Here is a 20,133-nt window from a genome sequence, read left to right on the forward strand (position 1 = left end):
GACACAATGTTTTTTCCATCTTGCACAACTTTTTTGTTTAGGAATTAAGCAACCAAAATACAGGCACTGATGCACACACATAACATTATTTCACTGTGGATACAAATACAACAGTTTAGTGGTTGAACCTTCCTATTTGTTTCATCAGACAGTGATGTTGGTCAGTTTATGTGTTTGCTTGCTTGCTATCAGTGTCTTTATTTCGTATTATTTAATTTGTATGAAAAATTTCTGAGAGATAAAAAAGTATTGTGCTGTGTAATTGAAACTCTATAGTTACTCTGGTTTGGTAGTAAACGTCCAGATTAGAAATATTTGACAAAGATGTTCATTTATTCAGTACCGTCTTGTTATGTACACGAAAAGTCTAATTTATTCATCGTTACCCTACCTGTGACCCACTTAACCACCATCTCTCTCCAGGGGTAGTATGAGACGCAGTACCACTTTTGACTGTGTACAGCCCCCAGGGGAGAGATCACTGGGGGGTAAATTAAGTCAAAGGTGGTACTTCGTCTCATACTCAACACATTTACACATCCTCTGCTCAACATTTACCATGGTTGGAACGACATGGTCAAATATGACTTTCGTATAGTGAAATCATGCCAGTGTTTACAGTACCATCATTGAGCTGGAGACAGGAAAATTACTATAATTATAATCACAATTATGGAACTGTTTCGTGAACTTGAAAGGTTTTGTCTTCAACAGGCAAAAATGAACAGAAAGTTACAGCTATCAAGGTTTTAATACGAATGTGTAATAAATTAATCTACATATTATTCTTTTGAATTTCTCAGCAGGAACGATTTGTTGCTTAATAGCAAATAGCAGAATCAACCCCAAAACATACTAAAATAGACAGAGGACAGACATGAAGCAGAAGAAAGGATCAAAGAAGGTCAGGCAGAGGAGTGGGATCTCAACAAGAAAACCGATTCCTGCAAAGTTTCTGAAGAGAGGTTTTATAAGTCTCGATGGCCATCATGATGTAGGTAACCGAGGTGATGATGGCGAAGAGGATGAGGAAATCCCTTTAGAAGAGGAAGACTTAGAATTTTTTGGCGGAGTTGATACAAGTAAATTGAGCTCCCTTTTGAATTTGGTTACTAGGTAAGAATGACCTCCCATAAATGAAGAATGGGGTGATTGATCACAGGTGTCATACACACAGACACATAGACACACATAGACACAAACACACACACACACACACACACACACACATACACACACACATGTACACACACATACAGACACACACAGACACAGACACACACAGAGAGAGACACAGACACAGACACAGACACACGCACTCAGACACTGACACATACTGTATGCCATCATAATACATATATATTTATATACTGACACTGTCATCACACAGTAACACACACGCATACACATATATGCACACAGACACACACACCATCCATCCATCTATCCATTCGTCCATCCATCTGTTGGTCCGACCGTCGGTCCGTCCTTCCATCCATCCATCCCTCCCTCCCTCCCTCCATCCATCCCTCCCTCCCTCCCTCCATCCATCCATCCATCCATCCATCCATCCATCCATCCATTCATCCACTCACCCAGTATGTGAAAGAATACTTTATGCTAGAAAACACCATTGAACTAGGTTGCATCTATAAATCTTTTCTTCCCAGTGAGAGTACAAGTACTAGTACAAGTAGTAGGAAACCAAGGAAGAGAAAGCTTCCTGAAGGTCAGGAAAAAGAAGAGTCATTTGAGCAAGAGCCAAGGAAGGGTTTCGTAGAGGAAGCCGCAAAGAAAATGAAACCCCTACTACCAATCAAGAATAAGAAGGGTATTGAACTACAGTGGGCAGAAGAAGGAGCATCGTCGGCCAAGAAACCAAAATCTGTAGAGAAGAAATTAGAAAAGAAGGAGGAAGTTGAGGATAAAGTTGATGATAATGATAAAGGTAAATTGTTAATTTGTCTGTTTCTGTACAACAATAGGCCAGTTGTGGATTTAGCTATTGCTGCATAGCTATTTGCTAGAGGAATAGAGCAGAGAGAGAGAGTGTGTGCATGTGTGTGTCTAGTCAATGTCGTTACTCTCGCACAGAATTCTGTGCTCCTCCTACAGCGTTCATATAAACGTTATGACGTCTCCACTTGATTTTAGTTTAAGCAGAGACAGAGGTGGAGTTCGGTTGGTCATTTGCATATCATATCAGTCCTAGAAAGGTCAACAATGTTTGACCTTTGATTTACCACAATGCATTGTCAAGAAACAAAATGGCGGTCACTTGTATTGACTTTTTCGGAAGAAATAACAATCTCAATGTCTTATTATGTGCTAAATTCCCCCGATAGTTAAAACAGCTGTACCAAATTATTATTAATGAACGATGACGACAGCCTGTCAATTTGTGATGGATTAATACTGACATACGTCATTTGCGCTTTGCCCAGCTTGGGCTTAACCACATTTAACGCCTAGAGTAACGAGATTAACTAGACAGTAATGTGTGAAGATAACATAGTGTAAAATCAGAATATGGTCGTCAGGAACTAGACTACACTAGCTAAGGCTAGCTTCATTCATGAACATTTTCTTTATTTCATTTCAGCATTAGGTACAACAGCAGAAGTAGAAGTAGAAGTAAAAGTGAAAGAAAAGCTGCCAGCACTGAGTACGGTAGAATTGTTTGCAAGACGACAAAACAAACTAGCAGAGAAAAAAAGACATATAGCTAGTCTAGCTAGCAGTGTAGTTGAGGATCCTGAAAACTCTGTGAGTATGATAACATCTAGTAGATTGCATTAAACTTTACTACATCAAAAAACAAAATTGGTGTAATTGTTGTAATTGAAATGTCATGAGAACTATTTCAGAAATGCAACTATTTTTTGTGTTTGCACCTACTGGTTACATGGAGACTCCACAAACACAAATGAAAAAGCAGTGATTTGAAAGTGCTGTGTTTTCATTCGAAAACATAGTTTGCGTAAATGGACAAAAATGGAGAGCATCATGTAAACAACCAAAAAAAAGACAGAACAATTCAAAGACACTGACGCCAATGATGATATACTTGCTAATGCCCTGAACTGTTTTGTTATGTTTACACATGTACAACGGCATAGTTTTCAATTTGTTGCATCTTCAATGTTTCTGTGTAAATGGTCAAAACTTTTGATGGTCTATCTTGTTAACACATCAAAATGCTTTAAAAGGGAAATCTTATTGACTCTAATTAGCATTATTATTTTAAAACGTTGTCATGTAAACTTAGACTAAAACTGAAAGGTGGCTGATTTGTCATATTTCTGTCAGTTTATGCACAAGAGAAAGTGAATAAATTGATGTAAAGGAGGAAAATTGATATTTTCAAAAATTAAGAAAGGATTGAATAAAGTGCTATATAAAAGCCAACATTCTTACATCCCACGAAAAAACCCACCAGTGCTTTTGCTTGAGTGAATTGAGCCAAGGAAAGACTTCATTCAAAAGTAAAATTAGGTAAAAACAACAACACAACTAATACAAATACAACAGTGGGTGCCTTTGATGTAGGTTCTCAGTGATGCTTTTATCAGTTTGTTTATCTCTGTGGAAGTTATAATGTATCAGTAACAGCCAGACTTGATCGATATAATGTGAAGCTTTCTATCAGTAAACAGAGTTATCGGATCCGGGGCTCATGTGGTGTTTTTACTTTGATGAGTTACCACCACTAATTACATTGTATATCTGTGCTTGAATCTTGCCTCATTCCTGCTTAAGGCCTAATAAAACAAATAGTTTGGTTCCGATTACCCAACCCCTACCTGGTTTTTCACGCTGACCCTAAACTTTTTTTTCTATATATTTGAGAAAAAAACAATAACATCGCGAAAATTGTAAAGTATTGTCAGAAATAGTGGATGCTGAAACTGACATCAACTTAAAAGGACAATATAAAACTATTCTTCTGATCTGTAATGGCTGTACATCTGATGAGAAGAAATCAATAACACAGAGACCATTTGGAAAACAACGGAAAACATAACTACCTGGACTAGACACTCACATATGAAAAAAATACAGAATTTTTTTTTTTAAAATTTTAATTTATAAATAAAAAATCTACCTACCCCATCTATTGTAAAGTTGAGAGTAATCAGAACCACACAATTTTTTTTTTGTCAGGCCTTACCACTGGCAAGCAACTCAGCAGCAACTCATTGGTGTTTTTTCATGGATTATATTAGCTCTGACTCTTCTAATAAGCAACATATCAAAATACAAGTAAAAGGAGAAGTCAACATTAGCAATTATAATACAGATTTTTAATTTTTTTTTTGAGTAGACCATGAGTCTACTCATTGTGAAGTCTTTGTCATGTAGATACTAATGTATGAATGCAAATTTGTATTATAATTTTTATAATTCCAGGAGTGTCATATATTTGCCACTCATAAGCATCAAGCATCAATTTCTTTTGTGCTTTGGCATATGTGAATTTCAATACATATCCATGGTTACAATAAAAAATGTACCCGGTAGATAATTAGCATTTAAATTAACGCCTATTTTATGTTTTTTCAGACTCAGAAGTTGAAACAGTTACGGTTGATGTTAGATGAGAAAGACCCTGATGTCTTCATCACTGTAAGAAAGTTGGTGATGGTATCACTAATGGAGATATTTAAAGATATTGCCCCAAGCTACAGGATAAGAGAGTTATCTGATACAGAAAGAAGTCAGCAGGTAATGTCTGGATTACATTGTTTGAACTATGTTCAATCAAGTGGCAGTGTCTGTTATTGAAGCCGCAGTGTTTTCCCCACCACAGAGAAAGCACAGAGTTGACTCCATCCAGGTCGATCACCCAGATTGCCACTCTTTTAAAGGTTTCATGCTTCAAGGTGTTCTTGCCAATCTTGAACTAAGTAATTAGAGATTGACGCTACAGTAATCTGCCCACTATAGAGAAAGCATGGCGCTAGAAAATCATCCTTGCCTCCAAGGCTGTCACGTTTGACAGGTTTCTGCCATATTTATAGGGAGTTTCAATAACCTTGACATTTAGCAATCTTCCTGGAAGTTATAGCATTGCCCACACTGCAGAGAAACCATAGTGCTAACACTTTCCTTTCCATCCAGATCACCATACTTGACAGATTTCTGCTTTCCTGTGTGTTCTCCCAACTGTAAATGTTATATAAACATGTCAAAGTGTGCTGAAGACATGCATCAATTATACAGACCACTATGCAAATTAGTATGCAAATTATGTGCAGTATTATGCAAATTTGGTGTCATTCTTGGTATCTATCTGCGATGTTGTGCCATCTACTGGTCGTCACTTTCTTCGCATTCATGTGGATACTAAACTTTATGGCCTGGATATGGGTTCTGTGGACCGTGGTTGTATGGTGAAAGGGCCTGACCTTAGGAGGGCCCATAAACTGTACTACCGAGGCCCGTAAAACCCATATCCCGGCTGTAAAGGTTTTATCACATACCCCATGTAATGGCACAGAAACATTATTTGAATCACATAACCACATATATTGGCACTGAAATATTATTTTATTCCCAGAAATGTCAAAATAGTGAAGGAATTAACAAAGCCAAATCACTGAGTGAACGGATATTGACGCGCCACTGACACGCACAATTTCTAGTGATGCACCAAAATTTGGTGTTCTCCTATCTCTTACTAGGACTCACAGGAAATCCCATTCGTTCTCATTTTGACTCACAACAACAAAATTTGGCTATCATTAGAGGGCACGTTGATCTAAACTAATTGGTACCTTTGATATGGAAAATTGAAAAATTATTCCATCCAAGTATTCATAATTGTTACAGTCATTGCACTAATTTTCAAGCTATCTGTAAAATGTAAGGGCTATTATAAGGCTCATTTTGCACACGCTACTTGGAATTAGGCCTAATAAAAAAAATTGTTTGGTTTCAATTACGCTCAATTTTAAAATAGGTGGGGTAGGTAGATTTTTTATTTTATATTTTTTATATAAATTTTATCATATGTGCGTGTCTAGTGTAGGTAGTTATGTTTTCTGTTGTTTTCCATATGGTGTCTGTGTTATTGGTTTCTTCTCATCGGACAGACAGCCATTACAGACCAGTTTTATATTGTCTTTTTAAGTTGGTGTCAGTTTCTGTATCCACTATTTGTTGCAAGACTTCACAATTTTCATGATTTTATTATTTTTTTTCTCGAATACTGTAAACCTGCATATTTTCACGACTAGAAAATTTTGCGATTTTACAGTCTTCATGTAGTTCACAAAGATTAATTTTCACTAATAACCATACTGGTACATTGCATTATGCAGAAATATATATTTTCGCTACTACTTATTTTCGCATTTTCGTTTTGTAGCGAAATTAGCGAAAATAAATCTTATGCGAACATTTCCAGGTTTACAGTATGTAAAAATAAGTTTAGGGTCGGCGTTGCAAAAACTAGGTGGGGGTCGGGTAACCGGAACCAAACAATTTTTTTTGGTAGGCCTTATGCTGATTCATGTATTGAAATATGTCTTCTTACCGATAATGTGTGAGCTACATGCAAAGGTCAGTTGACATATCGTACTAATCGTGCATCACTATTTTAATGATGCTACTCTAATGATGTGTATTTCATTCTATTTCAAAGGTCAGTAAAGACGTGCGGCGAGTGAGAGACTTTGAAGAAAGCTTGTTGAAGAACTATAGAATTTATTTAGAGAAGCTAGAGAGGGCAATCAAAGGTAGGTATTTTCGCTGAAAAAAGAAATAGCATTTTCCTCTACTCTAGTGATTAAGTCTATATACGTTGAAATTCATGTTATTGAATATTTTGTGAAAAAAGGGGCATAAACTGAGTTTATGGGGGGAGTGGGGGAGGGGGGTAATTTTTCTACATGTTAGGCCATATAAAAAAAATAGTGTGTTTCCGATAACTCGACCAACACTCTAGACCCTAAAAATATTTTTGCATGGAAAATGGTAATAATTTACTTCTACATGTATTTCCTTGTACATCTTCATGCCTTTGCCTCATCTGTGGCCACTTTTTAAAAAAATCGCATTCCAGAGAGAAACCAGGTCTTTTTAGACTGTGACAGTACAGTCTGCATAACGTGTTCATCTACTTAACTTATAATTGTCTTCATTTACTTCTTTTACACCTCATCAAACTCTCATGGAAATGTTGTGACCGACAAGTATCTTATCTTGGGGTTGAAGTAATTTCTACAAATTTGAATTAAAATAAAATAAAATTCCAACCTTGCTACCCTATTTTCTGAAGTCATGTTAAACCAAATAAAAAGAATTACATGTTTCCGATAACCTGACCGACCTTAGTTTAAGCCTCCAACCCTAAACATTTTTTTGAACATTTAAAACAAAAAAGACAGGAAATTCTTTGTCTTCTTGACCCTGCATGCACATCTGTTTTCTTTCCCTAATGATGTATGCACATATTTCATCAAACTATCTCAGAAGGGGTATTCTGACCGACATTTTATTTGTTTTTGGGTCGAAGCAATATTTTTCAAAAAGAAAAACAATTAAAAAGATAAAATAAAATAAAATAAATTCCCTACCTACCTACCTACCCTATTTTGTGGAGTCATGTTATTTGAAACAGACTTTTAATTTTTATTTTGCCTTAGTCCTGTAGTAGTAACTGATGCATACTAACTACTTTTGACGATCACTTGCTCTCAGCTAAATTGAAAACTGGTATTTAAGCATAATATGTATATTTATAAAACAATTTGATAATTTGTAATTTAGTGTACATATGCTTAAAGTGGCCATATGGATGAGGATTGTGTATTTATTTTGGATTTGTAATTTATAAAACAATTTTATCATGGCATCCTACTTGAAAAATCAATAAGAACCAACATTGACCAAGTCCTTCTTTGTAACTCAATACATTGCAAAAAGCTAAACAAATGTGTAAAATATTTGTATGTACGATAACAAAATTTTACACATTTATCAATCTTTTGCAATGTATTGAGTTACAAACACAGACTTGGTCTGTTTTGTTTCACATTGATTTTTCAAGTAGGACGCCATGATAAAATTGTTTTATATAAATTCAAATTCCAAACTAAAGACCCCAATCCTCATCCATATGGCCACTTTAATGTCAAGGAAACCCCTGTTATTCTGTTCACCATGCTATTAAAACCAGGAGACGATTTCTCAATTGCGTAGAAGTTGTACAACAAGATTAAAATGTTATTCTATTTGGAAGAGATTGAGTAATGTTTCCAGTCAAATGAAGTTACCAATTTCATTAACAACAAGCCTTGTTTCAGCAAACCCGATTTGTTTTGCGTCTTCCATGGCTCATATGATAAATTGCAGACACGTGAGCCTGATAGCACACACACATGTAAAATGATACTTTGTATGTCACCGCAAAGATACATACTGGAGTTGTTGCCATTTATCAAGGAGTTATGATAGGGGAATGGTTACCATATCCGGCTTGGAATCTGCAGGTTGCGGGTTCAAGTCCTGTCGCTGTCATTTGTTTCCGAATGGCTACATTCCTTGGGGAAGATTTGAACCATGATTGTGCCACAGTCATAAACCCAGTATAATTGTGGACCTGGTAGGATTGAGATTGCAATGTGAATGCTTTAATCCTATGTGCTTATAAAGGCAGCAATGGATTGTACGCTTCCCAGGGAATTTAGGAAATATAAAGGGCCATTGTGCTGCCATTGATCCGTGCCAGGGGTATTAATTGTGAGCACCTTGAACTCTCAGGAGAAAAGACACATTATTAATTCGCATTATTATTATCCAAAGTCTGTCTGACAAGGTTAATACACATAATCATGTTTTCGCTTGCAGGATACAAGAAAAGAAAATATGCACAGAAAAATGATGAAGATAGTGAGAAATTGGCACCAAAGGCAATCCACAGCTTAAAAGAGACTGCTGCACAATGTCTGGCTTCATTAATGACTTCATTAGCACACTTTAATTATAGAAGTAACATTATATCTGTGTTTGTACCACTTGTAGTAGACAAAAATCAACAGGTAGAGTATGGTTATGAAGTATTATGTGTGTGCTGACTTTTAATACTTTCTACACGGTCGCATTAATATTGCAGATATATCATTGTAAGCAAGACTTAGTGTAAAAAGACAAACAATGTGGGCAAAACTTTATTATGTCTAGTATGAATTTCTTATTGACAAGCTTTTATCTTAATTACAGTTAATTAGCAAAAATTAAAAATCAAAATGGTAGAAGCAGAGGCATGCAAAGTATCATCACTATTAGCATTTCATGTAGTCTGTAAGGTGTGCCCTCACACATTGGTCAACCCCTCCCAGAGAGATGAGATGAGAGGAAACCAGTGAGGGCAGAATGACATGACGTATCCTACGGTCTACAGTTCCTGTAGAATCAACTGTATTATTCCTGGTTTGCCTGATTTTTGTTGGATGTTATTATGAATTTTGAATCTGATGCTAATATGATATCAGTGTCCGAGAATAAGTTTTTGCCTGACCTGTCAGTCTGATTCTGATGCCAACATTTTACATGTTTGTAACTGATCCCTTGACCTCTGACCCTGTTTGTTAGTTTGCACAGGTTAGTTTTCGTTGCTACAATATTTCATTGTTAGAATCATTTTTCACTTCTCAGATATCAGATATCTGTTGCACTGCAGTGAGGCAACTTTTTAAAGAAGACCCCCTAGGTGAGGCATCATTTGATGCAGTCAAGGTCATCACAAAAATGATCAAATCGAGGAATTTTCATGTCAAGAGTAAGGTAGGTTGTAGGATATTGAAATCAAAGTATTGATAGACCATATGCTTTTCTACTAACACCATGTTTTGCTTTCACACATGATTTTGCAGTCAATCGAGATTTTGCTGTTTATTCATGAACTTATTCAAAAGAGCACTGTGAAATTTTAAAGGTAGATAAGATACCATATGATACGATACGATACAAATGATACGATACCATACGATACGATACGATATGATACTATATACTTTTATTGTCCACTAAACATGGAAATTTGCCTTTGGCACCACGTGATAAAAATAACCACCACTTACTAGACAAACGAGTAAATAAAAAAAAACATCCACAAAATTAATAACCCGAATTTAGATAAACAGAACCATTTTTGCTATTTAACCAAGAACTGATGAAGTTGAATATAGATATTGTGTGACCACCTTTCACAAGAACATGAAATAGAATTCTCATCATATGTAACTTTTACATCATTCACTGACATCTGATGGAGGAGGCTACAAGCTTCTGAAAACTCCTGCAATTATCAGCATAGTTAATCTCAAAGTGCTACCAGAATAACTCTAATTCAATAATTGTAGAATTCTCATAAGGAAAATTTAGACGCACCTAATTCTATTTTTGTCTTCTTATGTGTTAAGGTGCTTGATAGCTTTCTAAGTTTGAAGATCAAAGATATTGATCTCAGTGCAGAAGATGATAATAAAAAGAAATTCATGACCAAAAAAGAAAAGATGAAGAAATTGTCAAGAATGCAAAGAAAGGTAAGACAATGGATAAGGTAGACAGATAGTGTATCTGTTACTTGGCATGTCATACACAGTGTTTATGTCACTACGAGGAAGTCCTGGATTATGCCATTTTTCAGTTGTTGACAGGACTAAAGCTTGTATAGTTTGTCACAGGGTGCACTGCTTCAGAGGCATCTTAGGATCTGAAGTGAGGGCCATGATAGAGAATACTGTAGCCTCCTGTGCAAAAATCATTTCCCAGCGTTATGGTTTGGTTGTACGCTTAGCCATTGAAAACATTCTGCAAACTTTATTAGCCCCAGTGGGCACAGCCTGAAAGGGGGGGGGGTTATAGGAATGACCCATGTCCTTGCATGTGCGCGATTGTGCACCTGTTTGTGTGTGTATGTGTGCGTGCATGCGTGCGAGCGTGTAAGTGCGTGTGAGCATACATGCGTGCTTCCGTGAGCAGCCATATCTCTGACACCAATGACCCAATTTGCATAGTTGATGTTCCATTTTCTTCTATAGTGCAGTTTGGTCAATCAGTATCACTTTATCTAATGAGCAAACATTGCTACATAATGTGTATATGATACTTCAGACATCGAGTAAGAGCACAATACATGTAATGTTGGGCACTATGTCTTCAAAGAAGACTTGTTTCAAATTTGGTGTGTAGGAAGTCATAGAGCTTTCGTACTCTTAACCACGCTTTGTTGCCTGCTTCATGTGCTACCATGTGGTATTAGCTTTTCATTTGTGGTACCTTCCTGTGCAATCTGATTAAAATCTGATGTGGTGAATATGGATCGATTTCTTTATTTACCTCAATTTCCTTCGTTTAGTGTCGTTTTGTTTTTTTCCTTTTGTTTGTTCTGGGAGTGATTGCCACCTTGTGGGAAGGCGACGAGCAATCCCGGAATAAACAAAACAGAAAAAATGACATTAAACAAAGGAAATTGAGGTAAATGAAGAAATCAAGCCATATTCTCCACATCAGATTTTAATCAGATTGCCTCCTGTGATACTTCTTTTGAGTAAAGACAAAACAGACTAAAGGTGGGTATAAAACAGGAATGTGATGTATTGGGAAAATCCTTGTAAATCATGGGAAAAATTTAATTTACTACAGGAAGCGCCCACCAGGAAATGAAACCTATGAAATGACCAGTTGTCAAATTGCTATCATGTTCAGGTAAATTTTCCATAGCCTGTTCGTGAGAAGAACTACAAAATACTGCTGAAAAAAGACATCGTTGGCATTGAAACAACCTCATTGAACAAGACTTATAAACAATTCAAGTGATGTTAGTATATGGACTTTGTGTATAAGCACAGACTAAAGGAAAGGACTGAGTTTCATATTTGTTGGTGACCTAATCTGCTATGAAAAAAAAAGTAACATGTAAAACTTCTCTGATTTAAGTTCAATCCTTCCTCAGTATTTTAGTAATCTTTATTGTATGTACCATACCCACACTGACAGCTGTTTACAAGATGACTTTCACTGTAAATATCACAGTTAAAGTTAGACAAACTCGGGTCACTCCCTGATCTGATAGAGAGACATAATTTTCACATTTCACCCATAATGTACAGTTGAAATGTTACCAAGGCACAGCCCCCCCCCCAAAAAAAAACAAACAAACAAACAAACAAAAAAAACAAAACCCCAAAAAACAAAAACAAAAACAAAAAACAAACAAAACAAAACAAAAAAACAACAACCAAAAAAAAACAAACAGAAGCTCATGATAAACATTTCCTTCACAGGATAGGAAATCCTTACCTGAACATGTAAAGCAGGCTAAGACATTTAAACACTTCACAAACAATTACAGAGACTATGTGAACATAATTATCTCATCACTGTATTTTGTTTGTTATTTTGCAGCCTACCTTTTACTCTGTATCTCTAAGTCACATTGTATGTTTTTACAGTTTTGTTTCTGACGTATCTAGAATAAGCGAGTTGTTTGTTTGTATATAATATATTTCATTGTTTGTCATTAATACCTGTTCACTTTGTCTTTTTTATCACAAGAAATCCAAACGAGAAGATAAACTTGAGAAGGAGTTGATGGAGACGGCAGCAACTGAAAGTAAAAAGAAAAAACAGTATCTCGTAAGTAGAGTGATTTGCAGTTATTAATGTCACATGGTACATCCCGCTTACAGTATTGTCAGTTGAGTTTTGATTGGCTTATTGATGTCACATGGTATATCAGTATTGTTACTAGAGATTTTGATCTACTTTCTGATATTGTATGATGCAGCCAGTTCATGATAAGTGAACGCAAATTAATTGGGTTGGCATTTGAGCTCTACCATTTTGAACTTTAACGATTGTTTAAGGTACGATCACACAATGTCACACAAGCGAACTTCGTTCATTTAGATGGGAGGGGGTCTGGTGTCAATACAATTGCTGAACTTCATTTTCGCACTTCTAACCAGGTTTTCAAAAAAATACACACCTTCAATGATAAAAGCTTCTGTGTTTAATACTTACTTCTAATGTGAGATACAGTGCTAGGTTTCCGGTAGTATTTTGATGTGTTTACCATCATCTCAGTATTAAAACAGGTTCATAAGGTTGGAACTTCATGTTTACAATCATGTTTTTATATTGTATCGATCGTAGTAGTGTGATTGCTACAATTTTCATTATAGTATACACCATATATAAACATGTGATGTCACACTTGTGAACGTTCCTTGGGGGGGGGGGTTGTCCTAAACGTACAATGTTCGTTTATTGAGCTTGTGGCAACATTGTGCAATCGTCCCTAATATTGGAAGCCTGTTTTAGTTCTATATTCACATCATTACCCTAAATTTGCTGGATAATGACACATGTATCCGAGCATTTCCTGTTCTGTCATATGTAGGATTTCTTTTGCTTGGAGGTAATTATTTAGCGTTTGGGGTAATAAGCATTTTAATAGTTGGAAGTACGTTGTTTTGCCGTAGACTTTGAACACTGATTACATAAAGGAAGTTATTAGTATTTTACTCTAGGTTCTGTCTTGATTGTTAAAATAGCCTGAAGACATAGCTGAACAAAAAAAACCAAAGTTGTCCCTAAGAACAGGAAAAAAACGAAGGAAAGGACAGATGCAAGTCCATGCTTTTAAAGAGAAACGTTACTTTATGTATTCACTGCGTTTATAGAAACTAGGATGTTAAACAAGTAAATATATTGGTTTCATTCACTTTTGCTTAGGCCTAAAAAAATTTTTTTTGGTTCCAGTTACCCAACCCCTCCTAGTTTTTCACTGCTGACCCTTTTTTTATGTATTTGATAAAAAATAAAATAAAATCGTTAAAATAATGAAGTCTCGGGAGAAATAGTGGATGCAGTAACTGACATCAACTTAAAAAGACAATCTGTAATGGCAGTACATTTGATGGGAAGAAATCAACAACACAGAGACCATATGGAAAACAATGGAAAACATAACTACCTGAACTAGACACTCACATATGGAGAAAACCCTACATCACCTATTCTAAAATTGAGAGTAATTGGAACCCTACAATTTTTTTTTAGGCCTTATCAGTATGGAGTTGGCAGTCGATCCAAAGTTAAACAGAAGTGATGATGTTTGAGTCTTCCATTAAATGTTGACTACTTGTATTGCTTTGCACATGTACAATCATATTACCTATAGAAACAGTCGACATTTTGTTGAACAGCAGTTGTCTGACATAGCCAGTCCATCACTTCCTATGTTTGAATCGTAGTTCCGTGATGATTAGTGAAAGCGAATGAAATAACTTATTTATACCGTTTAACATCCAAGTTTTTATTAAAACATAGCAAATTCGCAAGGTCTCCTTTCCCTGTACTATATTTAGATGTAACAAATGATAACATAATGATAATTTTTCTCTTAGGATTTTGAAATCATTTGATACTTTCAATAATGTTTAGACACAAGATACATCTTCCTAGCTTATCATTCATGGCAGGGTTCGTTATTTAGACTTCTCATAAAACTCTCTCAATGTTTAACATTATTACCAGACATCATTTGATTTGAATTTGACAGCAAACAGAAATCATCAAAATGGTGTTTGCCATATACTTCCGAATCCTGAAGAAAGCAGAGACGTCGGTACTCCTACCATCTGTCTTAGAAGGACTGGCTAAGTATGCTCATCTGATTAACATCGATTTCTTTGACGATTTGGTCCAAGTCTTGCACTCTCTCATAGACTCAGGGGTAAGTCACCAATGAAGTATTTGTGAAAAAATGCAAGGTTCATGTTCAGAAAGTGACGTCAATGCTTTTCTGTATGTTTTTTTTTTTGAGGTTGTGCATTATGAAATAAGGAATGAAAAAAATTAACATTTTGTAGCAGCTGCAGGTTGCTGAATTTGTTAGGAATAAGGAAAATTGAGTAAAATGTAAAATGGAGTCATACTTGCTGAATGTAATATTTAAATTGGTTTAGTGTTTTTCAACCTTGATGAGCACTGCTCAAATTGGCTGTAAGAATTGATTCTGTCTCTGTCTGTTCAACCGTTCATCTGTCCATATATCCGTCAGTCTGTCTGCCTGTCTGTCTGTCTTTGATGCCTGTTTGTCTCTGTCCGTCCATCTGTTCATATGGCTGTCTGTCTGTCTGTCTGTCTGCCTGCCTGTCTGTCTGTCTGTCTGTCTGTCTGTCTGTCTGTCTGTCTGTCATTTTGAAGTCATTGCCATTGTATATCTGACATAAAACTTTCTCACAGTTATATGTACAACTATAGCTTGTTTTTGGATCAATCCCATGTGTAGTACTTTGTAATTTAGCAGTGACCTTATCATTGTGGTAGTGAGGATGGGATGGGATGGGGTGGTGGTGGTGGTGGTGGTGGTGGTGGTGGTGGTGGTGGCAGTGGTCATTGTTGTCATGAGACTATACTATTACACTATAATAATCCTTATTTATAATGGATAGTTCTTTAAGTATATAAATACTTGTCTCCCAAGAAATCCAGTGAGGGTCATCCTTTGTGGGTTATATGTTAATGCAGGAGGAACTGGAGTACCTGGGGAAAACCTGCATTGTTTGGTAGAGTCAAACTGAACGACACTCTTCTCATTACAGTGTGGTAAATTTAATTGAACCCTGAATGTGGTTCAAACCCTGACCGTAGTGGTAAGAGGCAAGTGGTTTAACCACTCGGTCACTGACTACCCTGACAATAAATACACCATACCTAATCCTGTTTTGTTCTGTCATGGTTTGTAGGAGTTGAGTAACAGGGAATGTCTACACTGTATATTGACAACATTCCGAATCCTGTCTGGACAAGGCCAAGCATTAAATATTGATCCGTCAAAGTTTTACACACATCTCTATAAGATACTGTTTGAACTCCATACAGGTAAGAATCGGCTTGGGTGAGAGTTTTCATATCCTGCATCTTGATAAGATTATAATTCTGAAATCAAATGAGGATAGTCTGTGGATTTTTAACCTTATACATTGCTTGTATCATAAGAGACATATAGGTAAATAACTTGTCTTTGTTTTAAGTGGCCATATGGATGAGGATTGGGTATTTATTTTGGATTTGTAATTTATAAAACAATTTTTATCATGGCTTCCTACTTGAAAAGTCAATGTGAAACAACATTGACAAAGTGTGTGTTTACATTTGTAACTCAGTACATTGCAAAAAAGGTGTAAAATGTGTTAAAAGTTTGTTATTGTACATACAATATCAAAGATTTTACACATTTATTAATCTTTTGCATGTTATTGAGTTACAAACAAGGACTTGGCATGTGTTGTTTCACATTGAATTTTCAAGTAGGAAGCCATGACAAAATTGTTTTAAAAAATCCAAAATAAATACCCAATCCTTATCCATATGGCTGAGTCATTAAAATCTGCCTGAATTTCAATGTTTTAAAAACTATCAACTGACCTTGCTAAAAGGTTTTGTTTTGATGCAGAATTCATTGGTTCATTTAATGTGCTATTATTGTCATGGCATTGACAAATTTTGTATGCTTGTATTATAGATTTTTTGTCAAAGACACAGAAAGATACCGATGGTCAAAACTGTGTTTATCTTATTTTTTTTGTTTTTACCTCATTTCAGAAGAAAACAGCAAAGATATCCCTATTGCCTTGGAGTGCCTAGAAGTGATGATAAACAAGAGAAAAAAGCAAGTTACCCTTCAGAGGGTGCTCTCCTTTGCTAAAAAGTTGTGCACATTAGCATTACAAGTTTTGCCACATGAAACCCTGGCCTGCCTAGCTGCTGTCAAATCATTTTTGCAGGTAAGAAAATTATATTTTCATCATATTTTTGCTATTTCTACCTCTGATTGTATAATTTTATTCCATCAGAGAAAAAGCAATTGTATAGATGTAGTGTGGCCTGGAATACAGATAAGCAGAAAAACCCCATTTCATTCACTACGTATACACAAAATAAACGTTTCAAAATTTTTCAACCAAGTTGAAATAATAACATTGAATTGACTAGTTTTAATGCAGTCAACTGTACTACAATAATATTGTCCTTTTTTTTAAAAATTTCAGATGCACACAAAATGTGATATTTTAATGGACAATGATAATACAGGAAGTGGTGTTTATTTACCTCAACTTGAAGAACCTGAACATTGCAATACTCACAACACAACTTTGTGGGAATTTTATCTTCTACAGGTAAGAAACGACAAAAATTTTACCTTTGCATCTGTATCAAGTTTTAAACAACTTTTACTGCCATCTGTTGTCAGTAACATTGTTGACTGGTTTGTGAGCCTCAATAGGTACTGACAGGAGGGCTTGTAAGAATGAGCTCTGTCTGTATGTGTATGTGTATGTGTATGTGTATGTGTATGTGTGTGTATCTATTATGCATGTGTGTATCTGCAACCATTTCTCAGCCATAATGATATGCTTGTCAATTTTATTCAAACTCAGTACAATGGTGAGATACTAAGTATGCTATGCATGTCACTTTGTTTTGCTGCTCATCAATGCTGGTAGGCTGTCACTTTTGTGATGGGAGTCCATACATGTACTGATTTCAATAAACTCTATGCCATGGTAATACAAATAGACTCAATTTAGGAGTGAAAAAGTAGCAAGTAATGCAGTCCTTATCAATCAGTGTAATCCTTGACGTTTCAATTAACATTAAGATAATTGTGGACCATGTGCCCAACGAATACCTATGTCCTGAAAAAATAAGTAAATATATGATCTTTAGGCACAGTTCAGAGTGTCCACACCCATATTATCTGGGTTGTACTTTAGATTGAATATGTGGAAATATTCTGATAGAGATGAAAAGTTCATTTACGTCGACATTTCTGTAAAAGTCTGCAATAGAGTACTGAAATGTAGATTTCATGTAAATTAGTGCTGTGAAGTAGTTATTGTTTATTGGCAGTAGCATTTAATACTTTGTTGATGTGTTTGATTCTAGCGACATTACCATCCATCGGTGAGATGGTACAGTGGTCGTCTTTGTCAAGGTGCAGCTACACAGACAGCAACAGTATCCAGTGATAAACTGTTTAGGAAGTAAGTTGAACAGACAGACAGTAGCAGTGTATGTTTTAATTGTGTGTGTGTGTGTGTTTACTTTTGTTGGTTTACATGGACACTATGGACATCTGTTTGTGTGTTGTGTTTGTAGGAACTTAAAAAGAGCACTTACCTTTGTGGCAGATTTAACATAATTTTGTGAGTAGTGAAATAGAGTGTGCATGTGATTGATGATAAAATATGAGATCACATGGTAACTATACCTTCCTTCCGTCACGTTATATGATGAAATGAAAAATATCAAATTTTGAAGAATGCACAATGGTCATTTTGTAAACTTTTATTATGCAATCAATTATATTTATATTGTATTGTACCTAGATCTCCACAGACATTGCTGTCAGAGTTTGACCCTGCAGATATGATCTTCAATCCAGTTATTGCTAGACCAACACAGAAGAGCAAAAAGAAGGTAAGCCTTCTCAGAACTTTTAATAGTTAATAGATGAATCTTAAGAAGAGATACGACTTTAGTAATCAAGGCTTCCGTTTACTAAGATAGACATAAACTATAACTATTGACTATTGTTGTTGTTTGATGTGGTAGATTACACAAATGGGTGATAATGGTTCTATGAATCTAATCACCCAGTAATCAATATAGTGTAAACATCGGAAGTCCCAAAACAGTACACTGCAAGTTTATGTAACTAGCTGTTGCTTTCGGAGAGATGCTCTGCTGAGACTGTAATTAAACCAACATCCATGCAATAGCTTATCACTATTGTATCAACAAGTTGCGACAATAGTTTTATTTTGCGTCTATCTCAGTAAACCAATGCCTTGATCACCAGAGTAATAATATCTGATGTCTTGTCTTTTTGCGTCATCAATATCGGGAGAACTCCTGGCTGGTTTAGTGTACAGGAACATTTGCAAACCAAGTACATTAAGTTGTGTACTGAAACTATTGGATGTTTATTACTCTGACCATTCAAATTCTCAAAATGCTAGACATGTCCATGACTCATTAGTTTTAATCGGGGTTGGGGTTGACATTGTAAAATTTCTTTCAAGTTGCAAATCACTGCATCTTCACTTAATTCAATAAGTCATATATTGTGTCAATAACATATGAAAACTTTTTTGTTTGCAGGTCCATGCATCAGAAAAGCCATATTTACAACTCCAAATACAGGAAGCAGTAAATGTAGCTCTCGATGAAACAACAAAAATAAGTGAACTTTCAGCTATAGACTATTTTAAAACTATTCCAAATTTGAAGTTACTGAGTACGAAAAAAGTGAAAAGGAGTAAAACGAACAAAATTAAAGCAACCAGAAAAGTTATTTCTAAATCTTCAAAGGTTGTCAAAAGAAGACGGAAATGAGCACTGTAGAATTTCTAAAATCTTCAAGTAAATATGACATAAAATATAAGGATTGCAATGAAAATGAGTGATTTGTCTATTTTTATGTGTTCTCTCATTCTGACTTTTATATTATGTGATGTTGTAAGAACGTTCATTTTTACCAAATAAATTCAATCATGTTAACAAATCCGACATCAAACATGACATTGTTTAGTTTCCTGATTTGTGGATGTGTTAAGAGATTTGCTGAACCATTGAATCCAATCTGTCGTATCCTGATTAAAAAATGTATTATTTCATCGTAAGACAATCAGATTGGAATCAGAATTCTCATAAAGCTGAATGCGTGTTTCTGCCAAAAATAGCACAACTGAATTAGTCTGTTTACGGCACTCAATGACTGACTTTGATAACAATTGTCTTATTCAGCTCATCTTGATAACTAGCAAGTTGATAATTATGGTTTGAAAATCAACGCATAGCCATATCCCCCAAAAGCCTTTAGCGGAATACTTCCACAGCTGACGAGTTACAGTGGCAAGTGATGACATAATGTTGAAAATCAAACTGTCTGACATACATGTAATCACTCTCCACTGTGACTCGTCAGCTGTGGCGGTATTCTGCGAGTGGCTTTCATTGGATGTGTGGCTATGCGTCGATTTTCAAACTGTAATTATCAACTCGCTACGGTTAGCGGCTAAAGCTGAATAAGACAAATGTTATTGGAGT

General features: G+C 35.6%; 1 protein-coding gene across 3 annotated transcripts in view; it reads left to right on the plus strand.

Moving 5' to 3' along the window:
• LOC144446634 (nucleolar complex protein 3 homolog) overlaps window positions 1-19,481 on the plus strand; it is a 21,033-nt gene extending 1,552 nt beyond the window's left edge. For 2 of the 3 annotated variants that reach the window (XM_078136442.1, XM_078136441.1), the window contains exons 2-17: window positions 804-1,116; window positions 1,671-1,948; window positions 2,603-2,766; window positions 4,564-4,725; window positions 6,647-6,740; window positions 8,854-9,044; window positions 9,661-9,789; window positions 10,428-10,550; window positions 12,565-12,645; window positions 14,576-14,749; window positions 15,765-15,900; window positions 16,624-16,805; window positions 17,070-17,198; window positions 17,968-18,065; window positions 18,411-18,501; window positions 19,186-19,481. In XM_078136442.1, coding sequence (XP_077992568.1) covers window positions 878-1,116; window positions 1,671-1,948; window positions 2,603-2,766; window positions 4,564-4,725; window positions 6,647-6,740; window positions 8,854-9,044; window positions 9,661-9,789; window positions 10,428-10,550; window positions 12,565-12,645; window positions 14,576-14,749; window positions 15,765-15,900; window positions 16,624-16,805; window positions 17,070-17,198; window positions 17,968-18,065; window positions 18,411-18,501; window positions 19,186-19,419 — 2,505 coding nt within the window. In that variant the 5' untranslated portion in view covers window positions 804-877 and the 3' untranslated portion in view covers window positions 19,420-19,481. The remainder of the gene's footprint in view (window positions 1-803; window positions 1,117-1,670; window positions 1,949-2,602; window positions 2,767-4,563; window positions 4,726-6,646; window positions 6,741-8,853; window positions 9,045-9,660; window positions 9,790-10,427; window positions 10,551-12,564; window positions 12,646-14,575; window positions 14,750-15,764; window positions 15,901-16,623; window positions 16,806-17,069; window positions 17,199-17,967; window positions 18,066-18,410; window positions 18,502-19,185) is intronic. The other variant, XM_078136443.1, reaches the window with a different exon arrangement.
• The last annotated feature ends 652 nt before the right edge of the window (window positions 19,482-20,133 follow it).

The sequence above is a fragment of the Glandiceps talaboti genome, chromosome 15, assembly GCF_964340395.1.
Source record: "Glandiceps talaboti chromosome 15, keGlaTala1.1, whole genome shotgun sequence".
In the NCBI taxonomy this organism is placed as follows: Eukaryota; Metazoa; Hemichordata; class Enteropneusta; family Spengelidae; genus Glandiceps; species Glandiceps talaboti.